We start from the raw sequence: 18,506 nt of genomic DNA, 5'->3' as shown, positions 1-18,506 counted from the left end.
CCTTGTAGAGCAAAAGTGAGTATTTTGGGCTAAATAACCCAAAATGTGATGTCCACATATGGGGACGCCAGGTCCTAGGAGGTTAAACATGGGCATGTGTGGAAATGTACTCACTTTTAGAGCCAACCTCAAGTGGCTGCTGCAGAAACTGCAGTCTACAGTTCCACACTGCCTTCGTTTTCCAGCTGCTCGGTGAGCACATATGCTCATCCAGCATGGGTGTCCTTGAGGGAGATTGTCTTCCAGCTGTGACCCTGTCTCCTGACCTCCGTAGAGGAATCAATTAGGAATCACATTACACTTAAACTGTGTTGGGGAGGAAAGAAGCAGCTGACTGCCACTGAGTGTAGTATCAAAACAGAAGGAGCAGAACCAGTTTAGATTACAAGGAAACTCAAAGTGAGTCCGGCTTACATGTGCAGCTCTTTAATCTGGTTAGAAACAGGTGTGTTTACACTGAATGTGTGTGGAACAAAGAGAGAGAGATAGATAGAGATAGAGATAGATAGAGAGAGAGAGAGATAGAGATAGATAGAGAGAGATAGAGAGAGAGAGAGAGAGAGAGAGAGATAGAGATATATATAGAGATAGAGAGATATAGATAGATAGAGAGATATAGATAGAGAGAGATAGATAGAGAGAGAGATAGAGATATAGATAGAGAGAGAGATAGAGATAGAGAGATAGAGAGAGATAGAGAGAGATAGAGAGATAGAGAGAGATAGAGAGAGATAGAGAGAGATAGATAGAGAGAGAGATAGAGATATAGATAGAGAGAGAGATAGATAGAGAGAGAGAGAGAGAGTGAGTGAGTGGCAAAGTGCTTCTACGCAGTGTACCAGGGGCACGGAGAAAAGTTGTCGTACCATAGGCACGAGGAGTGTGTGTGTGTGTGTGTGCGTCTGTCTTCATGAGTTTGAAGACATTTTTAAGACTCAAAAAGTGGTTTTAGTGTCAAGGTTACAATTAGGCTATGGTTCCATTGATGCTAAGGGTTAGTGTTAGGCATTCATTTTCGATGCTTAGGGTTAGGGTCAGCAGCTAGGGAAATCATTTTGTCAATTAAATGTCCCCACTACGATATGAAAACACGACTCTGTGTGTGTGCATGTGTGTGTGGATGTGTGACTTCAAGTAGGTTTGTTAATTAAAGTCATTGCGTAAGAGGGTTTAGATGGAAAAGCCTCTTTCTGTCAAAGATCTGGAGCAGGAGTTCTGCTACACATTGAGACACTCTGGTGCAATATGACTGGCTTTTTTTCCTGTTATGCTGCTGGATAACAATGCAAGCATGGCAATGGGATATATTTGGTAAGAAGGAGATACTGGAAAGAAAGGAAGGGATAAAAGTGCACAACAAGAATATGACCAGCAGAGCAGAGTAGGTGAAAACAGACAGACACAGAACTCAGAAGAGCTGCTAAGACTAAGCCACAGTCAAAAAATAAAATTGAACAGATAACAGCTGGTCAAAGTAGAGCAGCACAAGAGGAAAACTTACGTAGGCAGGTGTTCTCTGTGAAGAACTCAGTGAATTTGTCACACTCGTCCTTATTGTTGCCGCTGTTGCTGCAGTCGCAGTAGGGAGAGACACTGATTTTGGGTGAGCGCAGGTAGTTGGGAGTCATGACAGTACCTGAAGAAAGATGATCGAATGATTCACTGATTATTTTCAGTAACAAATGTGATCCATAAACAAGACTTTATTGTAAACTGTTCAACCCTGAATGAGCTGCTAACTACCGATTAAAAAAAATTTAAAGCCTTCAAAATATCAGGTATCATCATCGTGCTGTGTTGATGATAAATGTTTAGCAGTGATTTTTATTTTCTACGAGAGAAACGCAGTCTGGTGGAGTTTCTCCAGGAAGCAGAATGCAGAGAAGGTGGAGTGAAGAATAGGCTCTCTCTCTGCGAGGGAAAGTAAATAGCTTCAGTCAGTGATTTCTCACTCCCCCAATGGATTGTTCCCTTGTGCTGGCTGCAGTCCAGAACAGGCCATTTTGTTTTGCAGTAGGCAGAATGAATTGGCGCTGTGTGGACAGTGTGTGTATGCGTGGTCAGGTTTGGCGACTTGAGAGGACCAAATCTCGAGTGTTGCAGTAACTGTTGTCGGGAAGAAATTGAGAGTGGGATTGGTCCACTACAAAAAAATGACAGCTCGGTTCTTCATGTCAAAGCTGTGTTACATTTTTAACAATGTCTTAAGCAAATTCTCGTATTTGAAGATCTGAGAAACTGCAGTCAATGCCGAGTCAAACCAACCGGTCACAATCGAGCGAACTCACCAATCAGACCCGAGTACGCGAGGAGGCAGTCTGCATAGTTCTCCTTCAGGCAGCCTGACAGCGAGCGCGGCTCCGGCTGGCAGTTGACAAAGAAGTCAGCGAGTCGTGACCTACAACACACACAGATCAAAAACTATTTTGTGATTATAGCTCCAGCAGATAAGTTCAGACGGCCAATGCGACTGTAAATGAGCAGCAAAAGGCCCGGTTGAAATTAGTGTCCACTGGAAGTCATTTGTCTCAATTCAATTAGCCTTCCTAATGGCTGACTTCAGTGCGGTAAGAGGACCCTTTATGCTGCGGCTGGTTTGTATCCTGGAATGAATGACGCTACGGACCATTCTCCGCCCAGTCTGTTCTGTTTCATTTACCTCCTTCAAAAATGTTTGTTTACACTTTTGCACCAGGTGCAGTGGTTTGTGAAATTGAAATGGTGTTTGTGGTCCCAAGGAATTTACAATTTGAAGTGAAATTACGTGTGATATAGTGGCTCTTTGACACAAAGCAAACACCTTCAGACTCAAACATCTTTAACCATCTTAGTGTGTTGGTGCAGTTTTGCCTATAAATCCTCTCACTACTGTTAAAACTTCAAACTAAGCTGAGACATTTCCCAACACGGTCGGAACAGGTCAGAAAATGAAAAGTTACTTGCACAAAACAGCAGATGTTACTGGACAGATTTTCACATTTTTTTTAAAGTAAGTATGACACATTTTTTCCAAATGCTTTTTTTTTGGTAAAATACTGTTAAATGGTTTTAAATGTCAGTAAAAAGCTTTGCATAGCTTGTGTTCCTGCACTGTTGCTGAATAAAAGCAACAACAGTCGCCAAAACTGCACATAAAACTCAAAGGTGGTATGTTGAATGTGCAATAATTGGTCTCCACCAACTACTCGTGTTTAATTTGTGTGCGTGTTTGTTAGGACTTGTTTAATACCTGGACACCAAAGATCGTCTCTAATTCAGTATTTGATCGAATGTGAAATATATTCAGTGGTTTTCTGTTTGATTTACTAGGAACAAAAAGGTCATTGAAGAATATTACAGTGCCCAAGTAAAGTTGATCTTTGTAATATAAGTGAGTTTGACCAAGTTTATGCAAAACAGGAGATGTTAGGTTTCCGAGGACTTGATGAACAGCCTGGGTTGTAGTCATCAAATTCAAAATGAGCGTGTTTAGTATTTCTCATGTTCAGCATTTAAGATGCTCTTTATACTAGTTTCACGCATCCAGATACGGTTCAAATGATTTGCAAAGCAGTGCATCCTTTTTCCTCCCTCTCTCTCTTTTGTTCCTGTCTCAGTTTTTGTTGGACATGGGGTTGTATCTGCACTTGCAGTGTGATCTGTCTCATCACAATCTGGTGCAGAGCTGAGCCGTGCCTGGCGAGAGCTGTCAACAGCAGCCAGCATACTACACCTGACATATGGTGAGGGAACTTGTGGAAATGCATGGCTTTAATCTGTCTGTGCTAACTGACAAATGGACCGGGAGGAAGCCGTGCTGCAGTGAGACCTGTTGTTCAAGCCCTGAGCATATGTGTGATGGATCGAGCGTACGGAGGATTGAAACTGCCAAAATCAAAAATGAAGAAAAAAAAAGAAAAATGACTGAATATATAAATATGTTACAACAACATAAAAATAAATGCAGCCATTCATTGCGTTTCGTTTTTGATTTACGTTTATCAATATTAATAAAATGACAAAAAATGTATTTATATATGCATCCTTTTCCTGTGCATCCACCATACTAATGTCCTAAAACCCTCCAAATTCAGTATCTTTCTATATTTCTGTAATCACTTTAAAAAATTACCTTATACAAAAATAAATGCAGAAAATTTACATTGAATTCTTGGTATAATAAACTAAATTCTGGCATCTTAGGTCCTTCATAGGAGAGTTCCATTGGGAGAAAGATGGACGCAAGAAGAGAAACTTGCAGTTTAAATGTACTGCTGCCATGCTGCTGTTAAGCAGAGACAGAGGGTGAGGCGAGAGGGAGGGAGACCCGAGGCCACAGTCCAAATGGAGCTCATTTATGATGCCTAATGCCTCCATTTAATCCCAGAGACCCACAAGACTGCTGGCTGAAGCCTCCGGAGACTGCATAACCACATATACACACACTAGTGAGGGCAGTGTCAGATGTCCATCACTGAATTACTCTTTTCTGACTCTTAATGCAGGAACCCTACAGTGTACGTGGGTGTGAGTCTGAGACTTGAGGCATAAAGGCAGACAATTTATTACTGCTGGTGCTAAATTGACTACTACACAATGTAAAGAGGTGTCTATGGGGGATGTTAATGCACAAATGTGTTTCACAAAGTGGGGACTTTGCAGACAGAAAGCTTGTCCACTGTAAAGAATTCGATTTTAGGCTCTGTGAGTTAAGATTAGAGTAAAGCCGAGGTCAAAGCATATTTGCCGCAAGCCACTTTCAGTGAAATTTCCCTCTAAGTTTTTTATTTAGTTATACTGTTGGAGGTTTTGTTCCATTTCTCTATATAAGGAACGACAGTATGTCAGTGCACTGTGTGCAGGCAGCTGCCTTGTTCTTGTGGCCCATCAAAGAGCCAAAACACAAAATGATACTGATCTTTTTTACAAGCTTGCACATATTGGCTGTTTCCCAATTCAGGGTCTGCAGCCTTAAAGTATGCAGCCTCATCGATCCTCAAGGGCCGCGTACTCAAAGACCGCTAAGGCCGGAAGTGCGAGGCTTGTGAAATGGGACGGTCTAGCCTCCGTTGCGCTGCCCAGGTTGCCTAGCAACCATGATACTAACAGCTGGAAACGTTTCACACAGCTTTGTTTGACAGAAATGAAGGAGAAAATCATTTGTTCATTTGTTTCTACATGAGCTTTGATCATTCTCTGATTAAGCTCAGCTATTGAACGGCGTATATTTTAAAGTAAAGGCTTTAAAACCAAGTTAGTACAAACGTCACTAATGTCACATAACTTTGCTGACATGTGGCCAACAGTAATGTTTTAATGTTCTTCGTTATTAAAGATTTGCACATAAATAAGTGACATAATATTCAGTACTTAAAGTTTACTCTTCGGGCGCCCCTCATCCGCCGTTTTTTTCGGCAAAATTATCCACACCCACCGCCGCGCTATGCATTCTGGGATATGTTGGGCCACGAAGTCTACACCGCCACGTCCTTAAAATTCAGGGAAATGAAGGACGCATTTGAGGGCCGCATTTCGAGCAGCCTTCGAATTGGGACAGCCTTCGTCGCGTCGCGGTGACGTAATCGGCCTTAAAATGCGGACTTTAACCCTTTAAGACCTACCATAGAACCAAGTCCGCCAGAGCTTATATTATATTTTTACATGCTGTGGAGCCATTTTTGGGAGCATTTCAAGTTGCTATACATCAATACAACCATTATAGCCTAGATTTTAATAATATGTATGAATTAAGTGCATAGTAATTACATAAATTGCAAAAAAGTGCAATAAACTACAAAAAATTAAAAATCGTTTCTGTTTTTTTAACATATATTTGCACAAAATACTTTCCCACCACAGGAAATTTATTTTGAGTCTCTTCATAGTTTTATTTTTGAAATACACCAATTTTTATATACTGCAGGAAAAACGAAAATAAATATTATAATGCAAATTTGCAAAAAAGCAGCATATGCATCAAAATAAACTATTTCCAGCAGTGCAATATGAGTCCTAAGCATCCCAGAAACGACACAGAAAGTCATAAAGTCAAACATACCTTTTAAAAACACCAGTATAGGCTCATTGAGGCCCGGACGGTAAAAAACTACATTTCCCGCGAAAATGACGTCACTTCTGGTTTCGGGCAGGTCATGGCGGACATGCGATAGTTCGCGCTGACGTCTAATCCAACGTAGGAAGTGTTATGAACAACTGATCGGATCGGCAACCCTTAAAAGAGCCATGGTTAGCCTATGGTTTTGACTGATAGGCGCGGGATGCTACCACATGATGAAAACTAGTTACACAGTTGATCACAAATCGCTTTTCCTGCATATCCTACATCGTCGATCTACATCTAATGCCAGCTTAAAAACATAGTTAACATCCAGAGCACACAGCATTTATCTCAGAAATAAACCATGGCATCACACGGCATCCAAGTTACAGTATTTCTGGTACTTATTGACATAAAAAGGGGTTCCTCACTTGCAGATGTAGTTGGTCTTGCAGGATGCCTGCAGCTCCAGACAGTTGGGTTTCTGTTTCTCTTCGTATGAGCAGACAGGAACGATGGTTTGACGTCTCCTTTCAGAGCATGCCGTTTGGTCGCTGAGCGGGCATGAGCAGAATAGCATGCCGTAACTGTGCTTGGGAGGAACCTGTGTGGCAAAAGAAACCACGACGTTAATGATAGAAATTAATTCCTTTATTAAGACACGCATTATTACTCATATTTTGGCATTATTCTGGGCTACATGTTGTACTGTCTGTGCCTTTAGACGCATTTTCTGGATTTCTTTCTCGATGTGGTCTGAAGTAGCTGTTTTCTATTCTTTTTGATGGATTATTGTTGTTGTTTTTAACGGCTCCTTTTAACTTTATTCAGTATTTATCGGTACAAACTCACCTTGCTGCAGCTCATTTGCAGCAAGATGGTTTAACATCACTTCAATAAAGCATCAATCAAATCTGACGTTCAAGTTGAAAGAAAATGTAGATGTAACGAATGACAATCGGACCACAATAGGAGAATGTAATGATACTTTAATCTCCAACACAAAGAAAAGCCTAACGCTCAAGGCTCTTTACGCAAAGACATCTCTATTATGATAAAATAAAGCAAAATTATACATCACAAAGATTAACAATGTCACACTTTCTCTGTAGCATTCCTATTTATTCATATTGTCGCTTTGCAGAAGCAGTGCCGAGTAAAGTTATTCAAAAAGGGGCATCGCAGAAGCTGGGTTGTAATTACACTGCTTCACATCATTTTTTACAATATGGAACAGACAGCAAAAACATCTTTTGTGTTTTATGACTGAATCAATGTCAAAGCTTGGCGCTGGAAAAGCATACCCTGAACAAAAAGACCCACATGATTATTTATTGTGAGTTTGACAACCCCTCAAACTTATGCACTTCAAAATCGTTCTCTCTTTTGAAGCAGGTCCTTTGTCCTGGACATTCGGCTTTTATCAGATATCAGTCATTTGGAAAACCTCCAGTGTGTGTGTTCTTTTTCTTTCTGTTTTTGTTTTTTGATAAGCTCGTATCAGAAGTGCCTTGCCTTGTCAAAGAACTGCCGCAGAGCCTTGTGGCACTTCCTCTTGTTGCAGACTTCAGCTGTGGAGACGCGGCTGGTGCAGGGGCTGATGTAGGCCGAGCGGTACTTCTTACACGTGTCATTCAGGTTGCAGGCCTTAGCGGCATTGAGACAGTTGTTCTCTCTGGCCACTGCAGGTTCACCTAGTGACATAAAGGGGAGGGGAGAGGATGAAAACAAGAAGAAAGGGTTATAATCACAGAGGTCATCGAGAATGTGATGCTAATGCAAAGCAACCCAGAGATCACCAGAAAAAGCAGAAAGCACTAAAAGTGACTGTGTGGGAGTGAGGAGGAGGATCCAGGTGCAGACATGGAAGGAGACGGAACTGAGTTTAACCCTTTAAGACCTACCATAAAACCAAGTCTGCCAGAGCTTATATTATATTTTTACATGCTGTGGAGCCATTTTTGGGAGCATTTCAAGTTGCTATACATCAATACAACCATTATAGCCCAGATTTTAATAATATGTCTGCATTAAGTGCATAGTAATTACATAAATTGCAAAAAAGTGCAATAAACTACAAAAAAATTGAAAATCGTTTTTGCTTTTTTAACATATATTTCTAGTTAGAGAAATTTAACAATCTTATCCCTCAAAACTGTAAATACAAAAAAGTTGCACAAAATAGTTTCCTACCACAGGAAATTTATTTTGAGTGTCTTCATAGTTTTATTTTTGAAATGTACCAATTTTCATATACTGCAGGAAAAACGAAAATAAATATTATAATGCAAATTTGCAAAAAAGCAGCATATGCATCAAAATAAACTATTTCCAGCAGTGCAATATGAGTCCTAAGCATCCCAGAAACGACACAGAAAGTCATAAAGTCAAATATAACTTTTAAAAACACCAGTATAGGCTCATGAGGCTATATGGTAAAAAAAAACTACATTTCCGCGAAAATGACATCACTTCCGGTTTCGGGCAGGTCATGGCGGACATGCAAAAGTTTGCGCTGACGTCTATTCCAACATAGGAAGTGTTATGAACAGCTGATCGGATCAGCAAAGTGTGTTTCTGGAATATTATGTTTTTGTTGCTGCAAGTGCTTTTTATGCAGTTTTTACAAAGCTATATGTGGAAGGAAACTGTGACCGAGGACAAGCTGATGGCATAAGATGGAAGTACAACTCCTCCGGTTTCATATGCAAAAAAAGTTATTGCGCTAGCTCACGTGGTTGCAGAGCTACCGGGATTTAAAAATAGTTACGCAAAACAGAGCGTGCCCGCTCCGACCGGTTTTAAAGGGTTAAACAAAAGGCGAAACGTTTGTTAGGCTGAAAAAAACATGAATACAAAAGCAAAGCAAGGCGAACAAGGGGCGAGAACTAAAACTAAAACCTAAACTAGGAGAACTAAACTGAGATGACATTAAACATGAACAAGATTCTGACCTGAGAAACTATAATGAGGAAGAAACAAGAACATGAAACATAAACACGACCTGAGCAGAATCATGAACCACAGGCACTGACGTGGCGTGGTGGGAGGAAACACAGACGACCTGACGAAGACTGAATAAAAACAGACTAAATACACACAGGAGGTGATCAGGGGAAGTGGAAACACATGGGGAAACAGCTGACTGGAATAAACATAATGACTCTGTGGGGGAAGTTAAACTAAACACATGAAACTTCCTGTTAAAAGGGAGTTTTTCCTTCCCACTGTCGCCAAAGTGCTTGCTCATAGGGGGTCATGTGATTGTTGGGTTTTTCTCTGTATCTATGAAGCGCCTTGAGGCGACTTTTGTTGTGATTTGGCGCTATATAAATAAAATTGAATTGAATTGAATTGAAACATGGAAACGCCAGACCTTTCAAAACAAAAGCAGGAAACAATGAGAAACGTAGACATGACAACACCAGCTAGACACTTGAGATATAAAACATGTGGCAAGACAAACGCACAGGGACAAGTTAAAGTACAACACTGAGGACAAGACAGACGACATAGAGGACAGGAAAGACTCATAACTAAGGAGACAGAAGAACCTAAACTAGACTTAAAACTCAAGAACTTAACATCCTTTCAATTGAACAAGCATACGAATCCTCTGCATCAAAAACAATCACAACAATGCGATACATCGTCAAACTAAAAGTGAAATGTATTAGCTTATGTAACACAGCTCGTTCTCTTTGAGGCCATGTGAGGTGGCTTGTTTTCGGTCAACGAGGTTGTATCTCATCTCAGCTCCACATAAAAACACTTTAATTGTGGACCGAGACAATTAGCCAACTGTTCCACAAATAACTGCGTTTTCATCTGGTGTAAGAGCTTACTCAGGCAAACACAGATACAAAAGCCTGGCCTTTTTAATTTGCTCCAACAACATTTTATGCGATTCAAAGTATATTAATGAGTGAGAATTTCTTACTTTGGGCAATTGGTGATCTAGCCTAGGCGCCAAATCTATGCTATCTGTATCTATGTGTGGACAAATTAACAGCATAAAAGGGCATCAGCTGAGCCAACAGCACAGAGATCAGCTGCAGTGTTGCTTCCCTCTCTGGGCTGTTGAACTAATAAAGTTCAATTTGTTTGTGGAAAAACTGCATTAGGACATCATATCTTATTTCACTATTAGCAATCAATATGTGTATTACACTAGAAATGCAGCATCTAATAAGCTCGACGGAGCACACAGATTACACCTACAGGTCATTACAAAACCGAAGCATATCAGCTGCAAAGGTCTCTCAACAAGAGAAGTAACAAAAGACTCAGAGACAATGTAACAGTCTAATAATGTTTTCTCAAACGAAGCAGATAACCTCAGCAACACATTTTCAACCTATATCTGTGTTTGTGTGCCTTAGTGTTTGCATTTCTGTCTTTGGAAGCGTATGTGTGCATATGCTTATGCTAATCGTACAGAAGACCCCATTTGGAGTCTCACTTTCTGTTTAGCCTGGAACAAACAGTTGCCTTCATCTCCGTGGCCCTGCAGGCTAACAGGCATGCGTTTGTGTATGCACACAGTCGAGGTTCAGTACTTGTCACAGTCTCCAGTGCAGTGCATCGCCTGCCTGTCAGCCTGCACTAATTGCCAGGGTTGTCCTCAATCCACCATTAATTAACATTTTCATACACCCCCTTAAATTATTTTCTTAGGTTAAAAAAAAGGAACAACAACAGCATTTTTTTTTTTATAACAGCGTCAATTAAAATGGGTGCAGCCCAGCGTGATAAACATACCGATGCTGCAGTAGGGGGGGGTGTATGGTAAGATCTGTTATCGAGTCGACAAACCCATCGGCTGATGAGTGCCGTGTTGTCCTGAGCAAACTGTGTTAATGAGATTCAACACATCAAGGCGAGGGTGGAGGAAAGAAGAGGGAGGAAGATAAAAGGGACCCAGAGACGTGTGGGGATATGAGCTGATAGTCCAGCGCGGTATTAATTGGCGACATGGTGCTGTTTGCTTTACTACAGAGGAGGAGATCCTTGAGGTGAATGCTTCCCAAAACCTCCAGCCGACTCAGTGCTGACTCACTCGTTTCCACTTTTTACTATTACTTTGCTTTCATGTCTTCACCTTACCTTTCACCCTTTTCTTCCAACATGGAAAAACAACAAGCTTTTCCATTTACAAGACTTTCCCTCATTTGGTTCACACCTCCCTCTGTATTAATTACAATGTATGCAATTTGTTTTGGTTTGAATGTTTTTGACAATTTTATATTGGAATCAAGTTTGAATTGCTTCATTGATTATTAATTTAGTTTTTAATGGCTGTGTGTATAAATGTCAAACTATGAATAGTGTTATTGTACATCATCCTAAACAGGCGTATTCTCTTCTTTGTCTACTATTAACATGATACTGTAACAACTCATAATAAAATTCTATCCATCCATCCATTCTTATCTGCTTATCCAAACCAGGGTCCCGGGAGGTGCTGGAGCTAACATAAGGGAAGAAGTGGGGTACACCCTGGACAGGTTGCCAGTCTGTCACAGGGCTAACACAAAGAGACAGACAACCTTTCACACTCACGTTCACACCTATGGGTAATTTAGAATCACCAGTTAACCTAACTGCATGAAGGAAGCCGGAGTACCCAGAGTGAACCCACAAGGACACTGGGAGAACATGCAAACTCTCAAACAGAAAGGCCCAGGGAAGCCATGTTTAAGACAAATTTCTACTCAGTTACTGGCTACTGGTTTAACCCTGTCTCAAAGACGACTTATGTTACAATGATAAGTCTGACCTAAGCCCCTAAAGATATTAGGACTTAACCGCAGGAACAGGGGTCAAGACTCAGTCACTTTCAGGTATTTCTTTTACACTCCGAATGGTTCTGTGACATCTATAGGGAAGATTAGAGACAGCATGTCTAGTTGAGGCTGGATGTACTCCATTTCATTTATAGTCATTTTAAATATAGCATGAGAACAAAGACCTGAAAAATGAATCACTTCCAGTATTGTAAAATTTGCTTTTCTAACATTTAAATGGCATTTTTATGTCACATGTTTATTTTACATGATTGTTTGTGCTTTTAACTCCCCTGTATCGCCCCCACTACACAATCAAACATGTGAACATTTCTTTTCCTTTCATGTGCTCAGATCAACTGCCTGAATCCAAAGTGTCCAATCTGTAGTTGCCCCATGCACTGCTTTAAGAGGTTTGTTTTTCCCTTGTTTATGTTCAACTCTATTATTACAAACTGATGTAACTAAAAAAAAAAAGCTTCAGAAAGCTTCATGTATCATTTTAGAAAGTCCAAGACTTTTGCAGTTTGGGAGGCTTGATTTAAACTAGGATTAAGTATAAAAAGAGCCTCTTGTTCTCTAATTACATTCACAAGTTATTTTTTTGAAGTGTTCTCATCAAAATAGAGTTTTTAATGTTAGGGATGCAATATTTCCTGAAGGAGAAAAAAAAAAGCTTGTGTTGTAGGATTAGTACAAATCAAGACTTTAAGATCCTTTGAGGTTGAAGCCAGCAAGTATTTTCAACTATTATGCCTGCCTTAATAAAGGCTTTTAATGTACTGTAGATCCTTACTCTGGCTGAGAGCCTGAACCGTTTTTTAATTTTTCCTAGCATTTAGCTTCAAAAGTATTAGAATTATTCATGGACAATATATATACATGTATAGAGGTACAGCTGACTGAACCCTTTCCCTCTGAATTCCTTTTTCTTTTCATCAGATATATTACTTTTGCTTTGATATCTCTCATCTGAGCCTGCATCCGCCATAACAGCACATGATTGACAGTCCCATGGACTCTTCTCCCTGACTAGATGAACACGCTACTCATTCCTCTGCCATCAGTTGTCTGATTTTCGGACCGTAAAAATATGGCACCTGTTCAGACAGCATCGAATTTCTGCCTAACTATTCCCTCAGATAAGTTTGTGAATACATCTGAGCCAAGAAATAGGTCATGCACATGGAAAATTGGGCTTTGTTTTACATCTGTTAAACCGTGTTTAATTGTTTGTTGACAGGCACTTTCAAGTTGCAGCACAGTATGTCGTCATCTAAACACTTCTTAGTGGATGTGCTCTGGATTTATGAGACTTAAATGTATCTGCTCCATAAGGAAAGTGACCATTCTGACTCTCTAAGGTACTCTAGATGTTTGGACTTTCAACAATTAATCAGTGTTTGACTGGTTTCAAATGCATTTTTTTCATATTTATTATTGAGAGACAAGTGTACATTAGTTTACAATGACAATATAATCTGTTCCCCTCACATATTTTTTAGTTTTTCTTACATGAACAGATACGATAATACACACACACACACACCCACACACACACACACACACACACACAGGCACACCCACACACACGCTTAAATAAAATTGAAAAAACAAACAAACAAACAAACAAAAACCCTAAGAGGAAACCCAAAACAAACAAACAACAAACCCCAAAACACACACACAAAAAAAAAAGGGGGGGGGGGGGATATGATATTAATCAGCTGGTAGAGCATTTAATGACTTGCAATAGTCTATGAAGGGGCCCCAGATACGATAAAATTCTCTGTATTTGCCCTTCGCCACAAGGCCTATCTTTTACAATTTAAGAAATGACATCACATCTCTAAACCAAAAAGAAACTGAAGGTGGCTTTGAAGATTTCCAAAGATGCAACGTCTAGCCAAAAGTGATGTAAAGGCTAATATTTTGAAGTGTGTAGGGTCGGTTAGACCAGTGTTGACTGGAAGCCCAAAAACAGCTAGAAAAGGGTCCATGCAGAGCCTTGGAAAGAATAACTGAATACTGACTCCAGAAGCCGTGGATCAAATGCATTTTGAAACATGACAACCGAACGTACACAAGATTTTCCTGGCTCAAAGTGGGTCTTTGAAGGGTGAATGAGCAAATAAGGCAGTCTGCATATAGTAAAGGCAAAGTATCTGTGTTAGCTTACTTAACTGAAATCTGTGTAAACTAAAACAATTTAGTTATTCCAGGCAACACTAATATATTCAAAAGAGAACAGCTTTATTCATGCGCAATAATTTAGATGTATTGTCATGGTTGTGTTCTGGGTTTTTTCCACGCTTTCTTGTGCACATGGAAAACTAGAGGCAACAGCAAGATGCTCACACAGAACAGAACTAGCATCAATAAAATCATGTTTAACGCTGATTAAGTTATTAAATACAGAAGGTGGGTTGCAAAGTGGCCTGCAGATGGCTTGCAACTAGCATAAACACCATGTCCTGTATGAGAATTGCCAGTTGTATGTATAGTGGGGCTGTGCAGTTGGTCAAATTTACCTTCACTTTCAGTTCTGGCTGTAAAAAACCTGCATACAAGCAGAACAACAAGCAGCATTCCCCCTACAGAGACTTGATCCGAAACTTCCTGGAATCTGTCCATCATTGCACAGAGAGATAGAAGACAATGTAACATGACCTAAATGGTAACACTGGGAAAAAGTTTCATCCAAACAGACTCACTCGGTTGCTCCTCAGCGACCAGTGGTGCTTTGACAAATAGCCGCAGTATCATGGATTTACCCCAAGGGCCCATTAGGACAAATACAAAGTTGGACTGCATGCAGTGTGAACGTGTGGATACATACGCTTCCTGCATCAATCTGCCCACATCCTTGAGTCTGAACACGCCTGTTTTCCTCACGCAAACATGCACAAAAACATGTTTGTAGTATTTTGTTTATACCCGCCTGCGCCCCTAGTGTCAGCAAATACATTTAATGAACTCCCTTTGCACTCCTGGCAGATGGCATTGTCTCTCCAAAACACAGGCACACACACAAACACACTGCGTGCTATGACAGGGCCCATACAGGGTTGGGGCCGGGGCCATCTGGAGGCCTGGTAGGGGGAACGAGGCCCCCCCAGTGGCTCATGTTTCCGATTCAGCCTCAAATTGATTATCATGTCGCCTGTTTCCTCCAGTCCCGCTGCCACCCTACCCACCACCCCCACTGTCTAATTTCAATTACCACGGGACACCACAGGGTCGAATCCTGACCTCATCCACCTCTGTACGCCCCCACGCACCACTTGTTCAGCCCTTTTCTCGTCTTTTTCTTTCTTCTTCTCTCTTTTTCTGTAACTCCTCTGAACCTCCTTCCCTGTTTCTCTTTTCTGCTTCACTCTTTGTGCTCCTCTTTCACGTCTTTATCCATGCAGCTCTGGATGTATTCCAATCATTACCTCCCTTCCTCTTTCTCCATCATAATCATCCATCTCTAGACTTCTCTCTTGTGGCTTCCATCGCTCTTGTTTTCCGGTATCTCCTCTCCCCTCTGCCATCTGTCCTTTATTTTGCCTTTGGAGTGAAGTGTAGCCATTTAATGGCCTTTCCGTGGCCTTTGTATGACTTTCAAATTTTCATTATTTACCTTATAGGAAGTCTAGTTGTGATATTGGGTTTTTGTACTGCACGTAGTGTGAATTTAAAACTACCCTTCCTTTTTTCCGTTTTTCTCTGTCAAGGTTGTACTTTTGCAGGCGAATATTGACTTTTGTGCTATGATTGATATCGATTGCTAAGGAAAACTGTGTAAAAATGTATGAGTCAACCCTGAAATCCAACTTGACTTCAACCCCCACTGGTGGAAGGCATGTTTTTCACTCTCCATGTCATTGATATGAGCGTACCATTGTCCTTGCCTTGAGCCTTGCTATTGTTGCAGTATGTAACTGTCCTTGTTATAGCTGTTTTAAATATAATGACATTCTGTTTTCCCAGCAGTGTTTGTCACTAGCGGTTTTACTCCAGTCTGACAGAACATATTACCGCACTTTATCCAGTCATTTGGGGGTCAGCGAGGGGAAACTGGGAGCACTTGACAGGTGTGTTTGTTTCCACTGCTCATAGCTCTGCAGCAGTGGAAACAGTCAGTGGTTCCATGCTGTGTCACTGGGTGACTGCTCATAATTCACAGCCTCTTTGTTTGCTAAGTACAATAAATGCGCAGGGATTTGTCCTGGTGGTGTGGCTGCAAGGGATTAAAGAACAAACAACGTGACACCCCGGGCCAAGCAGACTTCATACACAGTGAAAGGTGACAGCTTTAAAACACTACATATTAAAGTCTAAACATAAATATATTTCTGTTACTATTTTAAATATTTGCTTCATGACTCTGCTTTCAAGCTGCACCAACTGGGTTTTTTGTTTGTTTTTTTTAAACACATTTTGCATTAACTCTTTAGGAATTGTTGCAAGTGCAAGTGAGCTAGGCCATCAGTAGACTGTGGAGATATAGAAATTCTTTTATTGCTGCCATATAATCTGCATCATTATAACTGCATTGATAACATTCTGTACAGCATTATTTCATCTAATAATATTTCTCACAGTATTGATATTGCATTAAAGTTGTTTATTGAAGATGTCCATTTGAGGATCCTTCCATTATGTTAACTTTTATTACAAGTACGGTTAGAAGTATTTCATACACATTGCATATTTGTGCTTATTTCGAGTTGATGTTCGGTTCATTAAGGGTCTTAAGCTTCAGTGGCGTGACTGTCCAGCTGATACATGCTGAGGGAAACTGGAACATAGAAGGATAACTGCAATGCATGCTTACAATACATATAACACATATAATCTAGGAATGTGTCAGGCCTGAGGCCTTAACTCATTTGGTGTCTTACTATATTTTACTCTACTTGGCAACAGATGACCAGAGTCCTAATTAGCCCCAGAGGTCCTGAGGGCTTGAAGTTTATTACCTTGTATGGAAGATGTTATAGAAAAGAGAAGTTCTATGTCTGTTTATAGCTATTAAAGATGTACAAGATTAACTGTGACTAATGTCTGTAACCTATTTTAATCTGTAATTGACGCCATGGGGGGGCGTGTACCCCACTGCTTTATAAGTATACAACATGTATTTTGGTCAGAAGACATATGCTGATGTTTTCTCCGGGCTGTTAATAAACTCATCGTTTGATTGCACTTTTCTGGGGCCTCCGTGGTTTGTCTCACTGCTCTACATTGATCGATTTCGCGACAAGACCTAAAAAACAACAACAACAACAACAACAACTAACGAATAATGAAGAGAGAGCAAAATCTTAAAGAGTAGCCAAATCAGCATTTTGGTACATTCTTAAAAAGAAGGAATGCAGAGAGTATGTGAAGGCAGCTGCAGTAGATCAGAACGTCACACGAAACAAGAGTGGTAACAAAGCACCAACACAAATTGAAGCAACACGAGCCTCGGTAAAAACAGTAGCTGCTCGGATCTGAAAAAGGGTCGGTACGTCATCACTTAACAAGCAGATATGGGTGATTTCAATCTGTTACACATTACAGGCCTCGGTTTTAAAATGCGATGTTCGCTTTTTATTTCCCCTTAGAATTTTTCCCAACCGTAAACTTAATTTGCTCGGCGCTTGTCTTGATTATTCATTGTCTAAATTATTTTCCTTGCACCTCCTTCCCACTTTGAGAAATTACCTCACAGTCAGATTCAATAGAAAAATCTAACATAATAAACGAGGCCTGAGGTCTCTTCTCTGGGAATCTGCTCTCTCCCTCTCTCTGTTGATTATCAGTGGTGAGTTACACTGCCATCTGCTTTAATGGGCTCCACGCTTGAAAGTGCAAGACAAGCAGAAATGGAGAGTGTGGTGTGGTGAAGAAGGAGCCTTAAGGTTTACTCATCTTTCTTGGCCTCTTTCTATTTTTCTTTCCTTTCTAAACTATGCGCCTCGTTCTTTTCTGATTCTCTGCTGGCTTCCTCTACCTCCCTTTTACTTTCCTTCAGTGTGGTTAATAATCTCACTCTTCCTCCAAACACTGTCCCAGTGCAATAAAGCCACATGGCACTTGGTGCAGCAAATACCATAACTCACAGTTCCTAGTAATTGATCCCTGTAGTGCAACAGTCTCTTTCTCTTTTCCCTTTCATTCCCACCCTTCCATCTATATCTTTTCCTTCCCACCTCTTGTCATTTGTACCAACTTTTCCCTTCCAATTTCATCAAATGCATTGAGGCTAGTCCAATAAAATCCGCCAAAGACAATTATTTCTGTCTCTCCCATTAGCTGCTTTCTGTTCTCAGTTCGCACTGCAGTGTTATACTTCCCCCTCCGTCGAGAAATCCCTTCACCTCATTTCATCAGTCCTGCTTTGCTAAAATTACAAGCCAGGTCCCGACAGGAGTGCTTACCTGATTACTTAAACTGCTCTCAGACCCTCATCAGGTCTTCCAATTTCATACATGAAAGGTATTTTCTTGCCTGAAATTTTGCCTTTGGTCCAAATTTTTTCCTCAAACCCGGGATTTTGAGAGCTGGAACTGATAGAGGAGCAGCAGTACAACCCTTTGGCAAATGGTGTATGCTGGCTAGAAAAAAAGTTTCCCTCCTCTCAGCTTTATGTTGGCCCTATATCCCAGCTAAAACTTATTTCCTTTTGAACCCCCCGGTCTACTTTGCAA

General features: G+C 40.6%; 1 protein-coding gene across 2 annotated transcripts in view; it reads right to left on the bottom strand.

Annotated features, from left to right (window-relative positions):
- gfra1a (gdnf family receptor alpha 1a) overlaps positions 1 to 18,506 on the bottom strand; it is a 125,549-nt gene that overhangs the window by 28,832 nt on the left and 78,211 nt on the right. For both annotated transcript variants that reach the window (XM_087849986.1, XM_087849985.1), the window contains 4 exons: positions 7,553 to 7,731; positions 6,469 to 6,641; positions 2,289 to 2,398; positions 1,502 to 1,636 (listed from right to left, as the gene is read on the bottom strand). In XM_087849986.1, the coding sequence (XP_087706112.1) occupies positions 1,502 to 1,636; positions 2,289 to 2,398; positions 6,469 to 6,641; positions 7,553 to 7,731 (597 nt within the window). The remainder of the gene's footprint in view (positions 1 to 1,501; positions 1,637 to 2,288; positions 2,399 to 6,468; positions 6,642 to 7,552; positions 7,732 to 18,506) is intronic.

The sequence above is a fragment of the Neolamprologus brichardi genome, chromosome 13 (genome assembly GCF_056152115.1).
Source record: "Neolamprologus brichardi isolate AB-2024 chromosome 13, ASM5615211v1, whole genome shotgun sequence".
Classification (NCBI taxonomy): domain Eukaryota; kingdom Metazoa; phylum Chordata; class Actinopteri; order Cichliformes; family Cichlidae; genus Neolamprologus; species Neolamprologus brichardi.
This window is presented reverse-complemented; position numbering and strand designations above follow the sequence as displayed.